The sequence below is a fragment of the Aythya fuligula genome, chromosome 3 (assembly GCF_009819795.1).
Source record: "Aythya fuligula isolate bAytFul2 chromosome 3, bAytFul2.pri, whole genome shotgun sequence".
NCBI classification, from domain to species: Eukaryota; Metazoa; Chordata; class Aves; order Anseriformes; family Anatidae; genus Aythya; species Aythya fuligula.
Genome location: NC_045561.1, coordinates 17,355,989 through 17,374,854, shown reverse-complemented (window position 1 = coordinate 17,374,854; position 18,866 = coordinate 17,355,989). Strand labels below are relative to the sequence as shown.

At 44.5% G+C, this 18,866-nt stretch overlaps 1 protein-coding gene across 2 annotated transcripts in view; it reads left to right on the top strand.

Moving 5' to 3' along the window:
* Positions 1-2,213: 2,213 nt before the first annotated feature.
* COQ8A (coenzyme Q8A) overlaps positions 2,214-18,866 on the top strand; it is a 36,500-nt gene continuing 19,847 nt past the window's right edge. The window contains exons 1-4 of one of the 2 annotated variants that reach the window (XM_032185529.1): positions 2,214-2,234; positions 12,417-12,611; positions 16,233-16,640; positions 17,914-17,980. In XM_032185529.1, the coding sequence (XP_032041420.1) occupies positions 12,435-12,611; positions 16,233-16,640; positions 17,914-17,980 (652 nt within the window). In that variant the 5' untranslated portion in view covers positions 2,214-2,234; positions 12,417-12,434. Of the gene's footprint in view, positions 2,235-2,273; positions 2,301-12,416; positions 12,612-16,232; positions 16,641-17,913; positions 17,981-18,866 lie in introns of those variants that run through there. The other variant, XM_032185528.1, reaches the window with a different exon arrangement.

Sequence of the window (18,866 nt, the reverse complement as noted above, 5' to 3'; positions counted from 1 at the left end):
TAATTGTCCCACTACATAGAGCAGGGAAGTTTGGAACTGGCAGATCAACAGCAATATTCACCAGCTGCAGAGCTGAACCGCTACACGCATTTGTAGCAGACCATTGATCCTCTGTGTCCTTCACAGCTTCACAGAACCTGCACCTCCCACTAGCTTTGAAGTAGGTCCTTCAGTGTGGATTGAGGTCCTCAGTTCAGACTACTAGTTAGCTAAAAAAAGTTGGACAAAACAAGTAATTAACATAGCTGAAATCAAAGCTCAGGGCTGTTTGTTCATTAGTTCTGTAAGTTATGCTATGACTAGAGGGCTTTTATGAGAATAAACGAACTATTATACTGTAAGAATAAATGAACTATTTAATCCGTAAACCTTGTCCAAATATACTTCTGCACTAATGCAGCCTTGCAGCAAATACATCATAAAGAATGTGTTGTATTAGTTTTCAGGCAGGAAAGTTGTTGAGGCACGTGCTTGCCAAAGCAGAAGAAACCCCCCACAGTTAGGTGGAAACAGTTAGAGACCTGCTGCTCCACCTGCACTGTCACAAGTCCATGGGGCCAGATGGGATCCACCCGAGGGTGCTGAAGGAGTTGGTGGATGTGATTGCTGGGCTGCTTTCCATCATCTATCAGCGGTCACGGTCATCCAGAGAGGTCCTGGCTGACTGGAGACTTGCTAATGTGAAGGGTTGTAAGGAGGACCCAGGGAACTACAGGCCTGTCAGCCTGACCTTGGTGCCAGGAAAGGTGATGGAACAGATCATCTTGAGTGCAGTCATACAGCATGTGTGGGACAACCAGGGGATCAGGCCCAGTCAGCACAGGTTCATGAAAGGCAAGTCCTGCCTGACCAACCTCATCTCCTTCCATGACTGGGTGACCCGCCTGGTGGATGAGGGAAAGGCTGTTGATGCAGTCTACCCGGACTGCAGCAGGGCCCTTGGCACGGTCTCCCACAGGATTCTCCTGGAGAAGCTGCGGCCCACAGGTTGGGCAGGTACACTCTGTGCTGGGGTAAAAGCTGGCTGGATGGCCGGGCCCAGAGAGTGGTGGTGAACAGAGGGAAATCCAGCTGGTGACCGGTCACCTGTGGTGTTCCCCAGGGGTCTGTGTTGGGGCCCATCCTCTTTCATATATTTATTGATGATTTGGACGAGGGAATTGAGTGCACCCTCAGTAAGTTTGCAGTGACACCAAGCTCGGGGGAAGTGTCGATCTGCTGGAAAGTAGGAAGGCCCTGCAGAGGGACCTGGACAGGTTGGGTCAATGGGCAGAGGTCAATGGGATGAGGTTCAACATGGCCAAGTGCCGGGGCCTGCACTTTGGCCACAACAACCCCATGCAGCGCTAGAGGCTTGGGGCAGAGTGGCTGGAAAGCCATGCAGAGGAAAAGGATCTGGGGGTGCTGGTTGATGCTTGCCTGAACATGAGCCAGCAGTGTGCCCAGGTGGCCAAGAAGGCCAATGGCATCCTGGCTGTGTCAGGAATGGTGCAGCCAGCAGGACCAGGAGGTGATCGTTCCCTGTACTCTGGTTTGGTGGAGCTGCACCTCGAGTACTGTGTTCAGCTTTGGGCCCCTCACTACAAGAAGGATATCGAGGCCCTGGAGCGTGTCCAGAGAAGGGCTATGAAGCTGGTGAAGGAGCACAAGTCCTGTGAGGAGCGGCTGAGGGAGCTGGGGCTGCACCTAAAGGGATCCTCCAAAGAGCTGTAAAGGGACTCTTTGCCAGGAGAAAATGACAGAACAGCGGATAATGCTTTTTTTTAAAATTTATTATTTATTGCAAAGCACACAGCTCTCCACACCGCCTCTGGGTACCAACCACCCCCATCACCCCCCGAGCCCCATGAGGCGAGGGGCGATCACCCCGCCCCCCCCAGCCCTGACGGGTTTCTTCCCCTCTCTCTGAGGCAGCTCCCGCCCTGCCCCGCCCCGCCCCCTCCCTCCCGCCCGGGCCGTGCCACACGCGCCTCACGCCCGGCGCGGCCCCGCCGCACGGACCTCACGGGCCTCACGTCCCCCTGCAGCCGCCGCGCGCGCCGCCCTCCCCGCCCCTCATTGGCCCGCGCCCCGCCCGGGCCCTGCTGCCATTGGTGGGAGCGCCCGGCGCACGGGCTCGGCACGCTCCTCGCCGGCCGCGCCGTGCCGGGAGGGGCGTGGACAGCGGGGCGGCCAATGGGAGCGCGGCGGGGGCGGGGCTGGCGGCCGGGCCTGGGCAGGGGGCGGCTCGTGAGGTAAACAGGCGGCGCGGGCCCGGCCGGGCGGGCGCAGGGAGGCGAGCGGCGGGCGGCGGCGGCCGGGTGAGCGCTTGAGGGGGGCTGGGGGGCGCTGAGGGGCGCTGAGGGGCTCTGAGGGGGGCTGGGGGGCTCTGAGGGGCGCTGAGGGGCTCTGGGGGGGGCTGAGGGGCGCTGGGGGGCGCTGGGGGGGGCTGAGGGGGGCTGAGGGGGGCTGAGGGGAAGGGACCTGCGTGGTTCGTACCCCTCAGAGCCCGGCTGCCTCCCCCTGGGCAATCTCAGGGGCAAATCGCCCAGCCATCAGCCGTGCCGCACGCGTTTGCTGCCCTCGTCTTTATTTTTCTTCTCCTGCGGGAAGGTTTCTCCCTGGAGGTGGTTGTAAAGGTAAACGTTAGCTTTGCCGCGCTTGCTTGTGGCTGAAAAGGAAGAGAAAAAAAAAAAAAAACAACAAAAAACATAAAACAAACAAAAAAAGTGAGACCTGAAGGCTCGGTAAGGTATCCAAGGGAATAATCATACTTCTCACAGGCTTGTGGGGCCGCTGTAGCGAAGTCATCGGGGATTAATGGGCCGGTGCATAGCTCTGCACAGGCACTGAGCAAGCAGGCTATAAATATCCGCAGATATAAAAGTTTGGCTGGTGTTCGCGGTTCCCGACTGTCCGAACTTCTGCAGAACTGTTACATAATGGCACGGCTTCTGATATCCCACCCTGGTCGTGTTGCACCCAGCAAGAATGTAGGTGGGGAGCCGCTTTTTACTGCAGCCCTTCTGGGTAATGGAAAACCAAGCTTCTCAGGAAGCTGCGTGGAAAAATAAAGAAGTTAGAAATCCACTTTTTATAAAAATGAAGCGGACTTTTACTTAGCGTTTAAGAAAAAAGGAACGTAAAAGGACATGAAAGATTTTTCTTCTTTTTTTAATAACCTATGGTATACTTTTTCTGTAAATAATTAAGTTAATAACTTCTGGCCTTTATTTCCTCGGTTGCTCGTCTTTAGATTGCTTCGCTAAGCTGGGCATGTTCCTTGAGCACGTGCAAAATGATTCTTAGCACGAAGTGCAGAAAGATGATGGTCAAAATCACCAGCAGATTGATCAGAGACTTCTGAAGGGGTTCAGAAATTACTCTGAGTCAAAGGCTAAAGCAGATAGGTATCTGTCATTTAAAGAGAGTGTGGGGGTCTTGCGTTTTTGTGCCATGTCTTAAGTACTTCGTCTCTCATTTTTACCTAGATAGAATAGAGTTGAGCTGTGGCTCACGTGCTTACCCATCTGTTTGCTGTTTGATCTGCAGACTAAAAGCATTCACAAAATGCAGAAATGTCTTTATTGTTAGTGATGACCTTAGTAGCCTTAAATAAGGTATGCTTAAAATAAGCAGTTGTATATTGGACAGTCTTAATCAATGGGGGAGGGGGGAAATAAGTGACCTCCTGAGTGTCTCCTTTTTAAAAATAAAGTGGTGTGATAAGTAGAAGAAAAGGTCAGAAGATGTGGAGAATTCCCTTACGTGTTTACCATCTGAGTGTTGATCGCCTTGTTTCATTGCTGTCAAGGACAATTCAGTGCTGGGCGATGCAGCCCTGGTTGTTTCATTTGTGATATTTAGAGCAGGTTAATAATAGCTCGTATGGAATCTTTGCAGCAGGAACAGAGCTTGTTTTGGCTTCTAGTCCTCCAACAGTCCTTGTACAGGCAAGTGCTGGACTGTTGTTTCACACCTTGTTTGTCAAGTTACATTATTTTTCTAGCAAGTGAAAGGGAAGGGGGGTAGCAGCTCAAGTCTTGGTTTCTGACTTCGCTAATGTTTAACTGCTTGGCTGGTGACTGAACTTATTTGTACGTAACAATTTTAAAACTGTGCTTTTAAAAATGTTTTAATACGGAAACTAGGGGTGGTGTGTTCATCATGTTCTTTTATCTTGTGTATCAAGTTATATTCTTGATTGGTTTCGCAGACGTAGTAAATGCATCTGAGTGTTGTACAGACGGTAGCTTATACGCTTATACTTACGAAGTTCTGTTACTGTGTTTGTTTTGCCCTTGAAATTTCTTTTTTTTTTTTTTTTTTGTATGTGTGTGTAGATCTCCATGTAGCCTCTTTATTGCCATTTAGATCTCCTTTTTCACCAATTACACACTGGATTTTTGGGTGTGCTGAGCAAATGTACTGTAAAAGCACTCAGTATTCTGAAATGTCACAGTGCTCAGCAAGAGAGTAATCGGGACTGGGAAAGAGGTAATTGGGTAGTAAGTAAAACGAGTGTTTCTTTCACAGAACTCTTCTAAAATTAGGAATCATAAATTTTGTTACATATCAGTGTCGTACATGGTCATTCACGTATCACTATGGGAAGTTTGGGGTCTCCAAAGGCTTTCAGTATAAGTTGTGTAAAGCTTTGGCTTTTCTGGTCAGGACAAACGGTATGTTGATCCCCTATTGTATGGAATATGATCTCACAAAATCTGTGCAGTGAGAGCACAAATAATCCTAGATTGTAGATTATGTGTTATCTTCGAGAGCTTGCAGGTTAGGCCTAGTGGTGAGTTACAAGCTGTGTAGAGCTCACTGCTCTGATGTACTGTAGTGTCAGAGGGAGCCCTCTGTATGATCACCAGTAGCTTAACTAAACAACTTGTCTGAGGACTGTGGCAGAGCTGTTATGTAGGTGCTGGTAGGCTGTGCTTTGCTCCCTTTCAGCACTGAGGTTGCAGAATGGTTGAGGCTGGAAGGGACTTCTGGAGTTCATCGGGTCCTGCTGCACTGCTCAAGCAGGGGCGCCTCAAGCACAGTACACAGCACATTACACAATGCCACTGAAAAGAGCTTGTCTCTGCCTTCTTTGCACCCATATATCAGGCGTTTATACACGTTGATAAAATCCCTCCTAAGCCTGCTTTTCCCTAGGCTGAACAGGCCCAGCTCTCACAGCCTCTCCCCACAGGACAGGCTGTTGCTCCCCAGGTGCAGGACTTTGTAGTTCTCCTTGAACTTTGTGAGATCCTTGTGAGCGCACCTTTTCAGCCTGTCAGGGTCCCTCTGGATGGCAGCACGGCCTTCTGGTAAGTCAGTCATTCCCCAGAGTTTTGTGTCCTCTGCATACATCAGCGGCTTCTCTGTGTCTGTCCTATGGGAACGGTGTCAAAAGCCTTACAGATGTCTAGGAAGGCATTATCCACCGCTCTCTGGGCGTCCAGCAGGCTGCTCATTTCAGTGCAGAACCTTATCGGGTTGGTCAAGCATAACTTCCCCCTGGTGAATGCATGCTGACTACACATGCTGATTTTCTTCGTTTGTCTGGAAATGGTTTCATCGCCTCTTTGCTTCCCTAAGGAGTTTGAACTCCACCATTTCATGGTCACTGCAGCTGTGGCTGCCTTGGACCTTCACATTCCCAACAAACTCCTCCTCTTTAGTGAGAATTAGATCAGTTCGTGTCTTCTTGCAGCAGTCTCTTTTGCCTCTTCTTGCATTCTATAATTTTCTTCTTCTTACAGAAAAAGGTTCTGACACAGCCAGAACAAGAAACATTACCAGCTCCTTAGCTATGTGAGCTAAGGGGGCTATGAATAGACCTGAATGTGTTGTAAGTTACTAAATTTGAACATAACCCTGGTCTCCTGGGCAACGTTGAAAGGCACGGGGTCTGCACGGACATGTACACCTCCAGGATCAATAGTGGGAGGCCGAGGTGTTTGACCTGCTGTTCACAGCGATAACAGGGGTTATGTGCAGTGTGCAAGTCTGTGCCAGCCATGGAGGAAAACGCATAGTACCTCTTGCTGACTTTTTAAGTAGTGACTTGAGGCATAGCGTGCGTGGTTCTGTCTCCAGCTACAAAAAGGATTATAAGAAAAAGGTCATCTTATACCTGAGGAAGATAGATTTACAGTAAAGTTACAGGGTGTGCCTAGTTTTCCAAGGTTATGATTCTAGTCAGAGTTTTTCTAAACCTTTGCTTGTTCATCATTTAATCCTTCAGATGTGTCTGTTAACAATATGCTGGTAAGATGAATCTTAGTTTCATTTTGCTCTATAGTTCTTTGTCGTTTTAAGTACACTTGAATTATAGCCTGTAAGGGTCCATTTGCTTAGAGTGCGCCGATTCTGTTCCCAGTTCTGGCACCGACACGTTATGTAACTTTGGGTAAATTATTTGCTACCTTCCCTCTGTAATTGAGAACTTAGAGATCAGTCCAATTTCTGTAGCTCTTTGCTACGTACTAGTGAAGACTTGATACCTCTTTAAATGCAAGAGGAAAAGCTTCTATTTTCTCAAGAATGTGGTCTTAAGTAATGGTGTGTTTTATTCGAAAGGAATCTCATTTGTTTGTGAGACGGAGCTTTTATTACTGTCTGGTTTCCAAATTGGACTCTGAGTGCTTTAAGAAAATAAAACTTGAAATAAAAACAATTACAAAATGATGGTGTATGTAGAAAAACAAAACAAACAAAAAAAAACAACCCACAGCTGCCAGCTGATAGCCTCCCTCCTTCCTACTTGGCATTCAGGTTCAGAGCAGGAGCCCAGCAGGGAGCCCTGTGGGTTGCCTGGAGCTGCGCAGCTCCGTGTGCATCAGGCAGGGCTCCGAATGCAGTGGGCTCTGCATCACTTCACCAGTTAGGAGAGAAGAGAGCATAAAGCTATATGCAAACATGGACTGAGAGGTTTGTCATGTTTGTTTTCTGTCTGAAGTGCAAACGTTTGGACTTGATCTGCAGAGCTTTGGTGTAATCTTGTAAATGCTCCAGGTCAGAGCTCTTGTGCTGTGGAAAACTTGGGTTTTGAAGGGCTGCTGTACACCAACACTGACAGAGGGACGCCTTGGAACTCGTTAACACTGTCAATTGTGGTTTTGTACAAGTTTGCCATAAAAACAAAAGTGTAAATTCAGCTTGTAGTAGTTCAGTGTGTTAAATACATGCGTCAAAGATGACATCTACCCAAAACTAATGTTAACTTGTGTGTTTCAGTCATGCTCCCTTTTTGTTTTAATGAACAGTTGTCTGTGCTGCTGGATAAAGGACCCACATGCATGAAAACCAACTTTATCCACAGTATTTTTGAGAATTATTCATGTGATTAAAGCTATGCTTGTGCTTACAGCTTTTGAGCTATATAGAAGATTATTATAAGTAGTGTCCAGTGCATAAAAACGAGAGAAAAACAACAACAAAACCCAACAGCTTTGTGTGGCTGGAACTGAGTCAACTGTGGATGAAGATGACAGGCTCACAGTAACCCTCCACTAGGATTAACGGTCAGGATTAATGTGATTATTTGTGAAATTAAATTACTGCTAGGTGGTAGCACAACAGAGCTTTTGATCTGTCCATGAGGAATAGATTGTGCAAGGACTGCTGCTTTTGTTTGTATCACCTCAGTTGGTGGAGGAAGAGGGGACTGTAAATGCTGCTTTGCACTCAGTGCTGGTTGAAATGGGGATTGGAAGAAACAGCCTCGTAATTCCAGGATCAAAGGCTAGTGGAGTAAAGTGTGTCACTTCTTACATCCAGAAACCTGCCTTTCTGAAAGGAAAAATGGTGAATGAAGGGTAGTGCCCTGATAGCCCCTGCTTTGGACAGTTTATACTCCAGTTAGAAAACCAAACCCGTGTCACCACAGCCTCAATGCAACAGAGCAAGAAAAAGTGCAAAAATGGCACAAATCTTTCCTTGTCTGGTTAGTGAGTTTTAAAGACCTTACAATGAGGTAAATGAAGCTTTTTTATTCTTTTGGTCCCCCAATTGCAAATACTTATTTTATTGGAGCAGGAGCAGAACCCAGTCTTGGGGGAAAATGAGTGAGTTTTAGCCTTAAAATCAAACCAAATCAGATCTACATCAGTGTGGTGGGAAACGTGTGCCTGGGCCAGAATTTATTAGTGTGTTGTATCGACACTATTATAGAGGAAGCGAACCGTACTGAGGGAATGCACTCTCTTGCTAGGATCTTAATTGTGAATGCATTATTTCTACGTTTCTGTCCCTTGCCAGAAGCGTTTATGAAGCCTTGTGAATTCTGGTGGGAAGATGCATTTGTCTGCCAGGCAGCCCACTTCTCTCAGTGCACGTACTGCTGTTACAGTGATTAGAGAGTAAACAAGTTCTGCCTGCCTTTCAAAGGTGTTTGTCTTGAATTGCATTGGCAAACTTTTTGTGCAAGGGTAGTTTTAAAGTTGCTTTCAGAGACTTGAATTTAGTTTAAGGAGGCTTGAATCAAAGCCACGGGGCAGAAGGCTAATAATTGAGCTCTTAGTCCTGCTGCAGGTCAGATCTTTTAAACAAACTTCCTCTGAAGTGGAAATGTACATGAGATGCAAGGAGAGGGAAGAGCGAGGGGATAAGCAAGGCACATCTTCAGTTTAGCTTAAAGGAAAAAGATAAGTTAGGGAACATCTTAATGAATAACTCTTGTTTTGAAGTTACTGTGGTCTGCTGCTGGGCTTAGGGCCATGGAAAAAATGTGCTGAGTACCTGGTCACTTGTATTTTGTTTGTGGTTGTGGGTTTTTAAAATGTTTTATTACATCTAATTTTTAATTTCATATTGTTGCCACAACTACTTTAGCGTTCATGCTGTGGGTGGTTTTAACACTGATTCCAAGATTATAGTCCTTGTTTAGATAGGGTGAAGATAACAGTGATTGTGATGATAGAAAGTAGGAAGGGGGGGAGGCATAGGGATTGAATTACATGCTTATGAAGGAAACGCTGTAAACAATTATCTGCCCTACTATTTGTACTAATGGTTTTCATTTTTAACTCATTTAAAAGAGAAGTTGGAGATGACGTAGGCACTTAAAATTACCTAGAGGGGAATGCGGGCTAGTGCAAAACTGCTCTGTGGTGGTGTGCCTGTGTGGGGCTTGTTTGTTTAGTTTAACTGACAGCAGATGAGCGTCTTTCTTGTGGGGATAGTAAACTGTTGGTGATACAGAAGTAATTCCTCTGTGCTGAGAGAGCTGTATTTTTGGAAGAAAGTTTTCAAAAATATTTCTGTTGTATTTTTGTAGGATTAGAAGTCTCCCTACGCTTAATCTCTGTCCTGTGTATGTGTTTGTGTATACATGCACGTGTAATGTGCACGTGTGAATAGGATTTTGGACTGCACAAGCACCTAGAAGAAAAAAACATGGAGTAAGAGAATGGTCTGCATAAGCACATGCTAACATGTGGAAAAGAAGAGGAACAAATGAAGACATGTTTTGAAAACAGTACAAATATAACAATTTATTTGTTGCCTGTTGTGAGGCTTTTTGTTCGTGTGATTGGGTTACTTGTACTTGCTTAATCCTGCAGTCCAGTAGCCTGGTGTGCTGAAGAAGGAAGGCAATGTGGAAATTCACTGCAGGACAGTGGCTTTTTGGCAGGTGGTCATTGCACACAGGAGCCTCCCAGGCAGCTTACATTATTACCTGATTTGGTTTTGTGGAATTGCAGCAGGGCTCAAAGCTTTGTGCGATGTCAAGAGGCTGTCTACCTATGAGTGTCACATCCAACCCATATCAGGCCCCCACCTGCCATGTGAATTTTGCCCAGTGTCCAAGGGTGACTTGGTTCTGGCCTCCTCAGTGATGTGCTGCCCTTTTATGTGTAAATTGTGGGTGCTTTCCATAGGTTAATTCAAAGGTGATCACACCTATTCTTGGAAAGTAGCTGGTAATTGACGTTTGTCAGCTTTCTGATCCAGGTTTGCAGGCACCCTGATAGCTTGTGCAGATGTGACCGACTCGTCCCTGTCCGTACAGAAAGGCCTCGTCTTTGCCAGAGCTAGGTAACGAGTCCTCAGGAGACGAGTCAAGTGTAACATAAACTTCCTGTACTAGGACCAATTGTTTGAAACAACCTGATTTAAAATCAGTTTGATAGAGCTTGCTTATGCTTTTTTTTTTTTTTCTTGATTTAGTAGTAGCATGAATAGAGCTTAGCATAAGAAAAAATACATATATATCTTGCCTCCTGTCTGTACTGGGTATTCATGTGTGTGTATTGCTGGGGTTACATACCAGGCTTCTGCTGCTCTCTTTGTTTTTCAGTTTTCATGTTTCCTGTCCATCCTTGTGCTCACTTTTTCATTGAAGAATTAGTAGAATTATCTTCTTTCTTAGTTGTTTGTTGTGTATAGTGTTTTTCCCTTTGTGATTGTCTAGCAGGTGTTTTCTGTCATGCTCTTCCCGTCTGGCTGCAATAACCTCATTAGTGTCTTCATTCTCTGCCATTTTCAGGATAACTAACCCATGTGTCCTGCGAAGTGTAGGATCTACAAAACTAGATTTTTTTCCAGTTGAGGAAAATGCCTCCAGTATCAATCAGTTCAGTTCTTGTTGCACTTAGCTCCCACCCTCATAGCTCTTGATAAGGGATGTAGACATTACCTGAATGTTCTTCTTTCTTGATGTCTGTTGCCAAAGGAGTAATAATTTCAGTGTGTCTGTGTGTATTTTCCTGTCCTTGCTTTGTCAGGTAAAGGTGAGGATTCGGTGTACAAAAGATGAGGAACTGGAAGTAGATGGCTTACAGACAAAATTCTGTTTAAAAAGCAGGAATGGCCTTGCTTTTCCATGTATGCTTCTCAGCTTTCTGTGTTAGTAACTCTCCTTGGGGTATTCTAAATTCTTTACTGAGCCATGCCTTGTCTTTGTGGTTTCCATTCGCAGTTTGTTAGCTACCTGCAGGGAATCTGTGAAAGGTGGTTGAAGACAGAAAGTCAGTTGCCTGCAGGCTTCTGTTTGCTACACAGAAGCTGCTGTTTCAGCAAGCAAAGAGGCGTGGGGCTGAATGGTGCATTGTAGTAGCCCAACCTTTCCTGTGCAGCATAGGAACCTGTTGCTGATGCTTCTGGGCTAAGAAACCACTTGCATGATACCTAGATGGCTCTAACCACTGTGTGCAGGAAAGTGAGGACGGTAGCGTGGATGTCAGAAGATCATCAGGAGCAGTGATCTAAGTGCCATCTCTTATAGCCAAAGACTATAAAGGAGGATTGTTTGTCTCTTGCTTCATAATGTATTTCACAATGGGGATTGCACACAGTATGATATAAAAGTGCATTTTGTAGCATTAAACTAGTGATTAAATGCTACAGAGATTCAGAAATAACAGTTGTTACAAAACCTGTCCCTAAACTCCAGATCTGTAAGGTTAAGCACAGAATAATGACTGGGGTCAACTTAATTTTTATTTTACAGATAACACACTAAACCTAGATGTGCTGCTAACACTTGACCATCCTTCTAACAATCATGCTTTAAAGTGTGTAATATGTAATACTCACTTCATGGCTACAACAATTATTCCTGATCTTGATCACTGTTTAAACATTTGTCAGTATACCTACCTAGGACATAACTTAAATTTGTGGTCTTGGTAGTGCTTGGTACCTGTTGAAGCCAGATTTTTACAAAACCCATCGGAGAGAATATTCTACAGATAAGGATGAAGCTTAGACAGCATCTTGTGCTGATAGCGTGCCTCCATATTCTTTGTTAGAAACCATGGATGTAGATGCAAGTCTTGGACCCTCCAAGCTGCTTAAAGCCCTACAGTCAATAATCCTTGCTGTGCTTGACAGATGTGGGAGATAAATGAAATAATAATAATAATGAGGTGTAACTCTTCCTTGCAAAATGGTTTTGGGATCCCAGCCAGCCCTGATTTTCTTTTACATGAATGACAGTGGCGCCAGGGCAGTAATGGGATGTGGCAGCTGTCAGTATGCTTCATCTGTGTTATCAGGCACTGAGAATATGTTCCCTGATAATCAGGAGTTGATTCTAATGCTTTAATCCTTTTTAAACATTTGTGAAGAATTAAGGCAGTCTTTGCAGTGTTGCTGAAATGTATCTGTCTGTGATTCCTCCAGTCAAAGATAACTTGAATATTTGTGTGAAGTCCTGCAACGCTGTCCTAGCTCATGAGCAGTCACAGTCAGAGGAGTGACACCTTGCCTTTGCCTGGCAAGGTGACAGCTGACTGTTGTTCCAGCTGGCTGAAGTGTTACCTGAGCTGCAAACAAATTCCTATGGTGGCTGGTTGTCAAAGTGAAACAAAATTGTCTGGTACATACCGCTCTGGCTCTTCAGTGACTTGAACCTAGTTGCAAACTTGTTCCTTGACCTCTTGCCTTTTTTTTTTTTTTTTTTTTTTTTTTTTTTTTTTTCCTTTTTCATCTTTCAGCACAGAAAGAAATAAGCCATGGCGGGGGATGCCATCATGGTCATGAGAGGTTTGACAAAGCTCAGTAAGGCCGTCCTGGAAACCCAAGCAGGACAGCTACGGCAGGTGATCCTCGGTGGTGATGCGGTTACTGTTGCAAGGAGTCTGCAGGTGGCTGCTGAACAGCAGTTTAGTTCTGCCTGGGGGAAAGTGCAGGTAAGAAAAGCTCTTGTGTGCATAGACTAGCGTGATGTTCTGGCTTCTCCTCCAGGTACTCTGCGTTGTGAGAGGGCCTAGGAAATCCTGTCGCGAAGCAGAACCTAGCTCTGTGAAGCACTAATGCAGATGTCAGAACGTGCTGGGAATTCTCCAAGACTTCTGTAGAGTGTTGTAGGTGCTTGGGCAGGAATGCAAGGGGATGGTTACTGTTACGGTGGAGTGTGCTGGTTTCCATTACTCGTTGTTTAAGGCATGCTTCGCTCACTTCATCTTGCCAAAGATTAAGTACTTGGAAAGACTGGTCAGCAGTCTCCTTGAGATGTCATTCATCGATTGATTACCTTGAGTTTGAATAAGTGAATGAGCTCTCTTAGAGTGAATTGCAATTATTTCAGTGTTGCTCCCCCCCCCCCCCTTTTTTTTTTTTTTTAACAGAACTGGTACATGTGATATATTTCAGAATGGCTCAGGGTCAGGTGTTTGTCCCTTGCAGCTGAGGATGGATTTTCAGGAAAAAAAAGGCTTTCCAATAAGGAACATAAGGAAAGCCAGACTTTTTTTTTTTTTTAAAGCAGTGGCTTCTCTTACCAGACATGAAGATGGATATATAAGAGCTTCACATTTGCTGTGTTGCCATCTCTTGGAAAACGTGGGACTTGTCTGTGGAAAAGAACTTCTCTAAATCAAGAGCAATCATCATTTAGAATGACATTGTAGCTCAGATCATGATTTTGAAGCAAAAACTAATGGGTGAAGTTTTGATGATATTTTGTGCAATGTTTGGACTGTCATGACAGTTGCCTATAGCTTCAATCCTAGAATCTGTGCATGTGTTACCTTTGTCATATTTAAGTCTGCAATAGCTTTCTCTTGAGAAATACCCCAAGTTTATTTGTTTATGGGGATAGAGCTCTGTTTTGCCTCTGTCTTCCTTTTGCGTTAAAGAAAAGAGAATGTTCTCTTGTTTCCGTGTCTGTTTCTCTGCACAATGTTCTGTGCATGAGTTGCTTGAGAAGCTGCTGCTAAAACAGCTTTTTTTAAAGAAATTGCAATTGTTCAAATATTGCAAATGTTCAAGCTATAACTTCTTTCAGTTTTGAAGAGTAAAGCTTTTATATTAAGTGAATATATTTCATTTGTCTCGATCTGTGGCAAGGTTTTGGCTGTCTGATATTCTTTTAACATTTCTGTATGGAAGCAGAGAGACCTTCGTGCATGAAGTCATCAGTCAGTGCTTGGCCACAGTCCCCATTTTAAACAGATTGCTCCTCTGCCCTCACTGATGTTGAGGCTCAAAATACCATGAGACCTCCTGAATAACAGGAAAGACTATGTTCTGTTTTTTTTCTGTAAAGAGGGGAAGTGTATTTTAGACCCTTTCCTAAACACTAATTACACTGCCTGTTTACCTGACCACACCAGAATTTTAAATCCTGTTGATTTGCTGTAATCATCCACAATTTTTCCTTGGCATTGCTGCTGCTGAGGTAGAATGGACATTTTCCACTAGAGTATGTGGAGTAACGAGTAGGAGTTAAAACTCCTGCTGCTGACTGATATTTTATTTATTTTTAACTTTTTTCCCCTGCATTCAAAATTCATAGAATCGTCTAGGTTGCAAAAGACCTTCAAGATCAAGTCCAGCCGTCACCCTGACCTGCTGAGTCCCCTCCTTCCCTGACAACTGGATTTTGTTTACAAATTTTTTTTGCATACATTCTGCTTCACTGAAATATCCCATCAATTTTGCAGAGTGGACATGTGCTCAATTGCGTGACACAAAAGAAAGCACCAAGTACTTGCAACCCATTTGCTTAATGCCATCCATGATGAGTAGCTTTTCTGAACTCATCGGTGCGATTTGTTTAGCGCTTCCCACAGAACTGCAGTGAGATCTTGCTGGCCAAACATAGTTACTTGAGAAACGTGTAGACAAGGGTGGCATTCTGGGGACTTCTTCATCCACTAATGGAACTACAGACGGTTTCAGAAAGCTTGAAGCAGGTCAGAATTACAAGATGTTTATACATACATTGTCTTGGTTTAACAAGAGCCAGGACAGTGTATCCAGTGGACTCTTCCAACAAGTGTAAACAAACTCAGAAGCACTGAGTTTGTATCTGCACATCTGCTCTCGAGTATACAACCATACACCCATGGTAATGTTCACAAAACCTCCTTCACGTAGTTCTTGTATAAACTTGCCCTCCCAAAATATTGTTTTGCCAAGATTAATATAGGGCCAAGTAGTGAGTTCCCACGCATAGATAAATGCTCACTGTACAAAATTCAAACACATCTACACAGAAGGACCATTTCCTACTAGGACAGAATGTAATACTTTCATTTGTCTGATACTTCAGACACATCTTCTCCAGTCGTTTTACATTGGCTTAATGAAGGTGCCAGAGCGGGAGATCTTTAACTCTGAGCAGACAAGGTGGTTACCAAGTACCAGATGACAAAGGACACCATGTCCATCTCTGCAGTCTCTGAAGTAAAACAACAACAAAAAAAGCCACCCAACCAACCAAATAAAAAACCCACGATGAGTTCACTATGAGTTTGTTTCCCTACTTACCCTCCCCAATTCTGAGCATTTATGAAGCATTAATTTCACAGTTGTACAAACTGCATGAGCAGATACACTGTAATGGAGCCCTTGATAAAACACAGACAAAAATTGGATTACATATTTGTAGTCAAATTTACATAGGTTTACACATCACTATTATCTCTGTTTGGTCTTCAACTTTGACTTTTCAAATGCTGCAGTTAGCAGTAATTGTGATTTCTGTCTCATAAAGCCGCTACGTTCATTTCAGCAGAATCTTGACAGCCCTAGCATGAAAGCTGTGTGTGGAGATTTCAAACCTTCATTTGCCTAAAAGCAAAAGCACTCTCAGATAGTTTTCTCCCATATACCTTTGTAGACTGTGTATCACCCATTTTCTTTCTTACAGTGAAGTTTTAAAAGAATGAATACAATAAATTGAAATCCTTTGTTCTCCAAACCACAGTCCCATACAGGGGGCGCAACTCTTGCGGGTCAGGACAGAACAAAACGGAAGACTATTGGGAGAAGCTTGCCTTGAGTGTTGAGCAAGTGTGGTTATCCTTGCTCCAAGCACAGAATTTTGTTTGTTTGTTTGTTTGATGATTACAATCCATTGGCCGTGGAAGGCTTATCTTAATTGGCCTACAAATAAGTACCTGGTATTGCTTCAAGTAGCCTTGAGGCTCCGTGCTATACATGCTATTCTTTATCTTCTATCGCCTGTTGTTCCTGAGCAATGCGCTGCTTCTAGAGATCTCTACAATTAGTGACCCTTCCTGGCAGCATGTGTGGAACAAGACATTTCCAGTTACTGGTATTTGAGGAACTGTCAATTAATTAGTGCCATCAGTGTGGCTGAGAGACTGCCGGTGGGTCCAGGTGTCCTCCGTATCTCTTCATTTTTCCTGGCTTTCATTGTGAACATCTCTGGTGCCAGATTCTCTACAAATTACTTGAATTGAGACAGGACAGCCGAGCTGCATGCCCTTCTCTGAGGACTGTGGATGAGTCGTGAGCAAGTTTAAGTTCTTTTCTTAAAGTATTTCTATTATTGTTTTCAGGAACTGGGCAAACAGCAGGAGAACTTAAGTGATCTGTCTGAGGATTTTGGGAAAGACTATGACTTCTCAGACCGAGAGGCATCAGATGCTTCAAGGGACTTCTCTACTGCCTCTGCCAAGCCTCACCAACAAAGCAGTGAAGGCCCTGCTCACTCTTACACTACAAATGGACCTTTTAGAAATGTTGAGACTGGAGATTCTGGCCTCGGTCAGAAGCCGTTCCCTCCCAGAATGGATGCAAGGTTATTTGGAGGCTTTAGGGACCCTGGAAACCCTTTCGCTGCTGCCTTTGGACAAAATAGGGCTTTTCACCAAGATCATTCCTCTGTTGGTGGATTAACAGCTGAAGATATTGATAAAGCCAGACAGGCCAAAACAGGTTCAGAGCAGAAACCCTACAAACAGATGGTATGTGGTTTTTTTTGTTGTTTTTTTTTTTTTTGGGGGGGGGGCTTGTTTTTAATTAAGGGTTCTTAGTGCTAATGCTTCTGTACTGGATTATCCTTTACTCACCTTCTCCTGTGTTTCTTATTTTTTCCTCTTCCCCTGTTCCCTTTTGTAGAGGCAAAAGAAGGAAGTGTCAGTGCTCCTTCACTCTGATCTCTGATATTTGTTCTGGCAGTAGGTTTTCAGGCTGCTTTCATATCTACCTCCTCTACATCTGATATTTGACTGTGAGAGGATGTTTAAAATGCATACATAGGGTTAGACTTAAAGTTTATGTTAACAAGAGCTCTCCATCCACTGGACTGTGAGGACTCAATATGTTAATTACTGTAACGAAGAGTCTGTAATTGACCCCAGTTCTCGGGCTGGACTGTTCAGAAGGTATGGACAGCTATGGGCTGCAGAGGGCTGGAGACTGACTCTCTTAAAGGGCCTGTCTTCCCTTTGAAGGACCCTGTCCCCTGCAGCTAGCAGTGTTGCTATGGCTGTGCAGAATGGATTGGACCTAAACCTCTCTCAGCAGAGGCCATGGCTTCCTGTATGATGTCTTGCAGCCCTGCAGGTGGAGAGATTGTTGTCTTTAGCATTAGTAGACTGGAGAGTAGCACAGATAGCAATTGTTGCTGTAGGGCTTCACGCCCTTGTGCGAGACAGTGCAGAAAGCCCACAGCAGGATTCACAGTGGAGATGCTTGTCATCTGCTCTGACCTTTTTCCTCCTTCCCCCAACCCACTATTGGATGCTGCTGTGGGTTTACACACCCAGGATATTGCTTCAGTGAAACTGTATGCTTCTGCTCTGCTGTGTTTTGTGAGGAAGTTACCTGTGGTCCTGCCAACCTGATGATTTTGCAGGAGTTTTAATTGCATGTGTGGAAGAGAGTTTGGGTTGGCATCGCACTGCTTCTCCAAGTTGACAAGTAAAGGGCTGCTGAGGTAAAAGTGGAAATGGGCTTTCTAAACACGGTTATTGGCTCCTTTGTCTTTCATGTCCTGTTGTACGTTTCTCAGTTTAGTGCATGTTTCAGTTTAAGGCATTTACGTTTTGCAGTGTGCTCAGGTGAAAATCTGTCAGTGTGTATGAGGCTTGGTGTTCAAGAAGAGCTTTCTGTAGCACAGAGATCTTCAAGTGTTTTTCAAGTTGCTGTCTGAATTTGCAGTATCTGACTGTATGCCCAGTTCATTTGTGGGTTTCTTTTTTGTTTTGTTTTCCCTGCCCTGTCTTGCTGCGGCAGCTCAGTGAGCGGGCCCGGGAGCGAAAGGTTCCTGTTACGAGGATTGGACGGCTCGCCAACTTCGGAGGTGAGTCTGCACACCCGTGTCTACAAAGTGACCACACCTGCACATGCTGACTGATGGCTGGCTGTGACAGTGCTCCTGCTAACATAGGCGTTGGTTCCATTTTCTAATTAAGCTTGCTAATAGGAATGTGCTTTCCCACAAACACCTGATTTGGCTTAGAGCTTGATCTGGGTTTTTTCATTGCGATTATGGAACTTGGTGTTTAGTCAGAATTAAGTTACTCTTTGCATCCTGTCCTTTGTCGCTCTTATATCTAATTGCTGCTGTGATAATATGGCAAAGAAAAAAGCTGCCCACCTAAACAGTTATTTCAGATGCGTTCAGCAAGCTAGCTGTTAACGAGCTGTAGAATTGGTATGGGTTTTCTTTTTGTCTTTCTCTTAGGACCACAGGCTGGTCTGATTCCTGGACCTTGGTTTTCATATACCTGCTGTGAAATGAAACAAGTCACTCTCAGTAGTGTAGGGTAGATGATTTGTTTAACAGCAGCTGAAATAGTGGCGTGTTACCACCACCTTTAGTGTGCCTCCTGCTGCACCCTGTGATTATATTGTGAAGATGCTGGAAGCCTTTGTTTAAACTTCAGATCTTTAAACCATAGCAGCCGATTAACAGTAAACTTGTTTATGCCTGGCTTTTGTTTGAAACAGTTGTTGGCTAATGATTGGAATTTATTTTTTAGCAAATTAGAATGGAGCAGTAGACAAATCCCAAGAAGACCTATTGTAACAAGCTCTTTTTCTAGCACTGTGTCCAATATGGTTAGAATAGAATGGTGTAAGGGGTCCTCAAAGATCATGGAGTCCAACTGCCTGACCTCTTCAGGGCTAACCAAAAGCTAAAGCATGTTACAGGGGGCATTGTCCAAATGTCTCTTGAACATGCA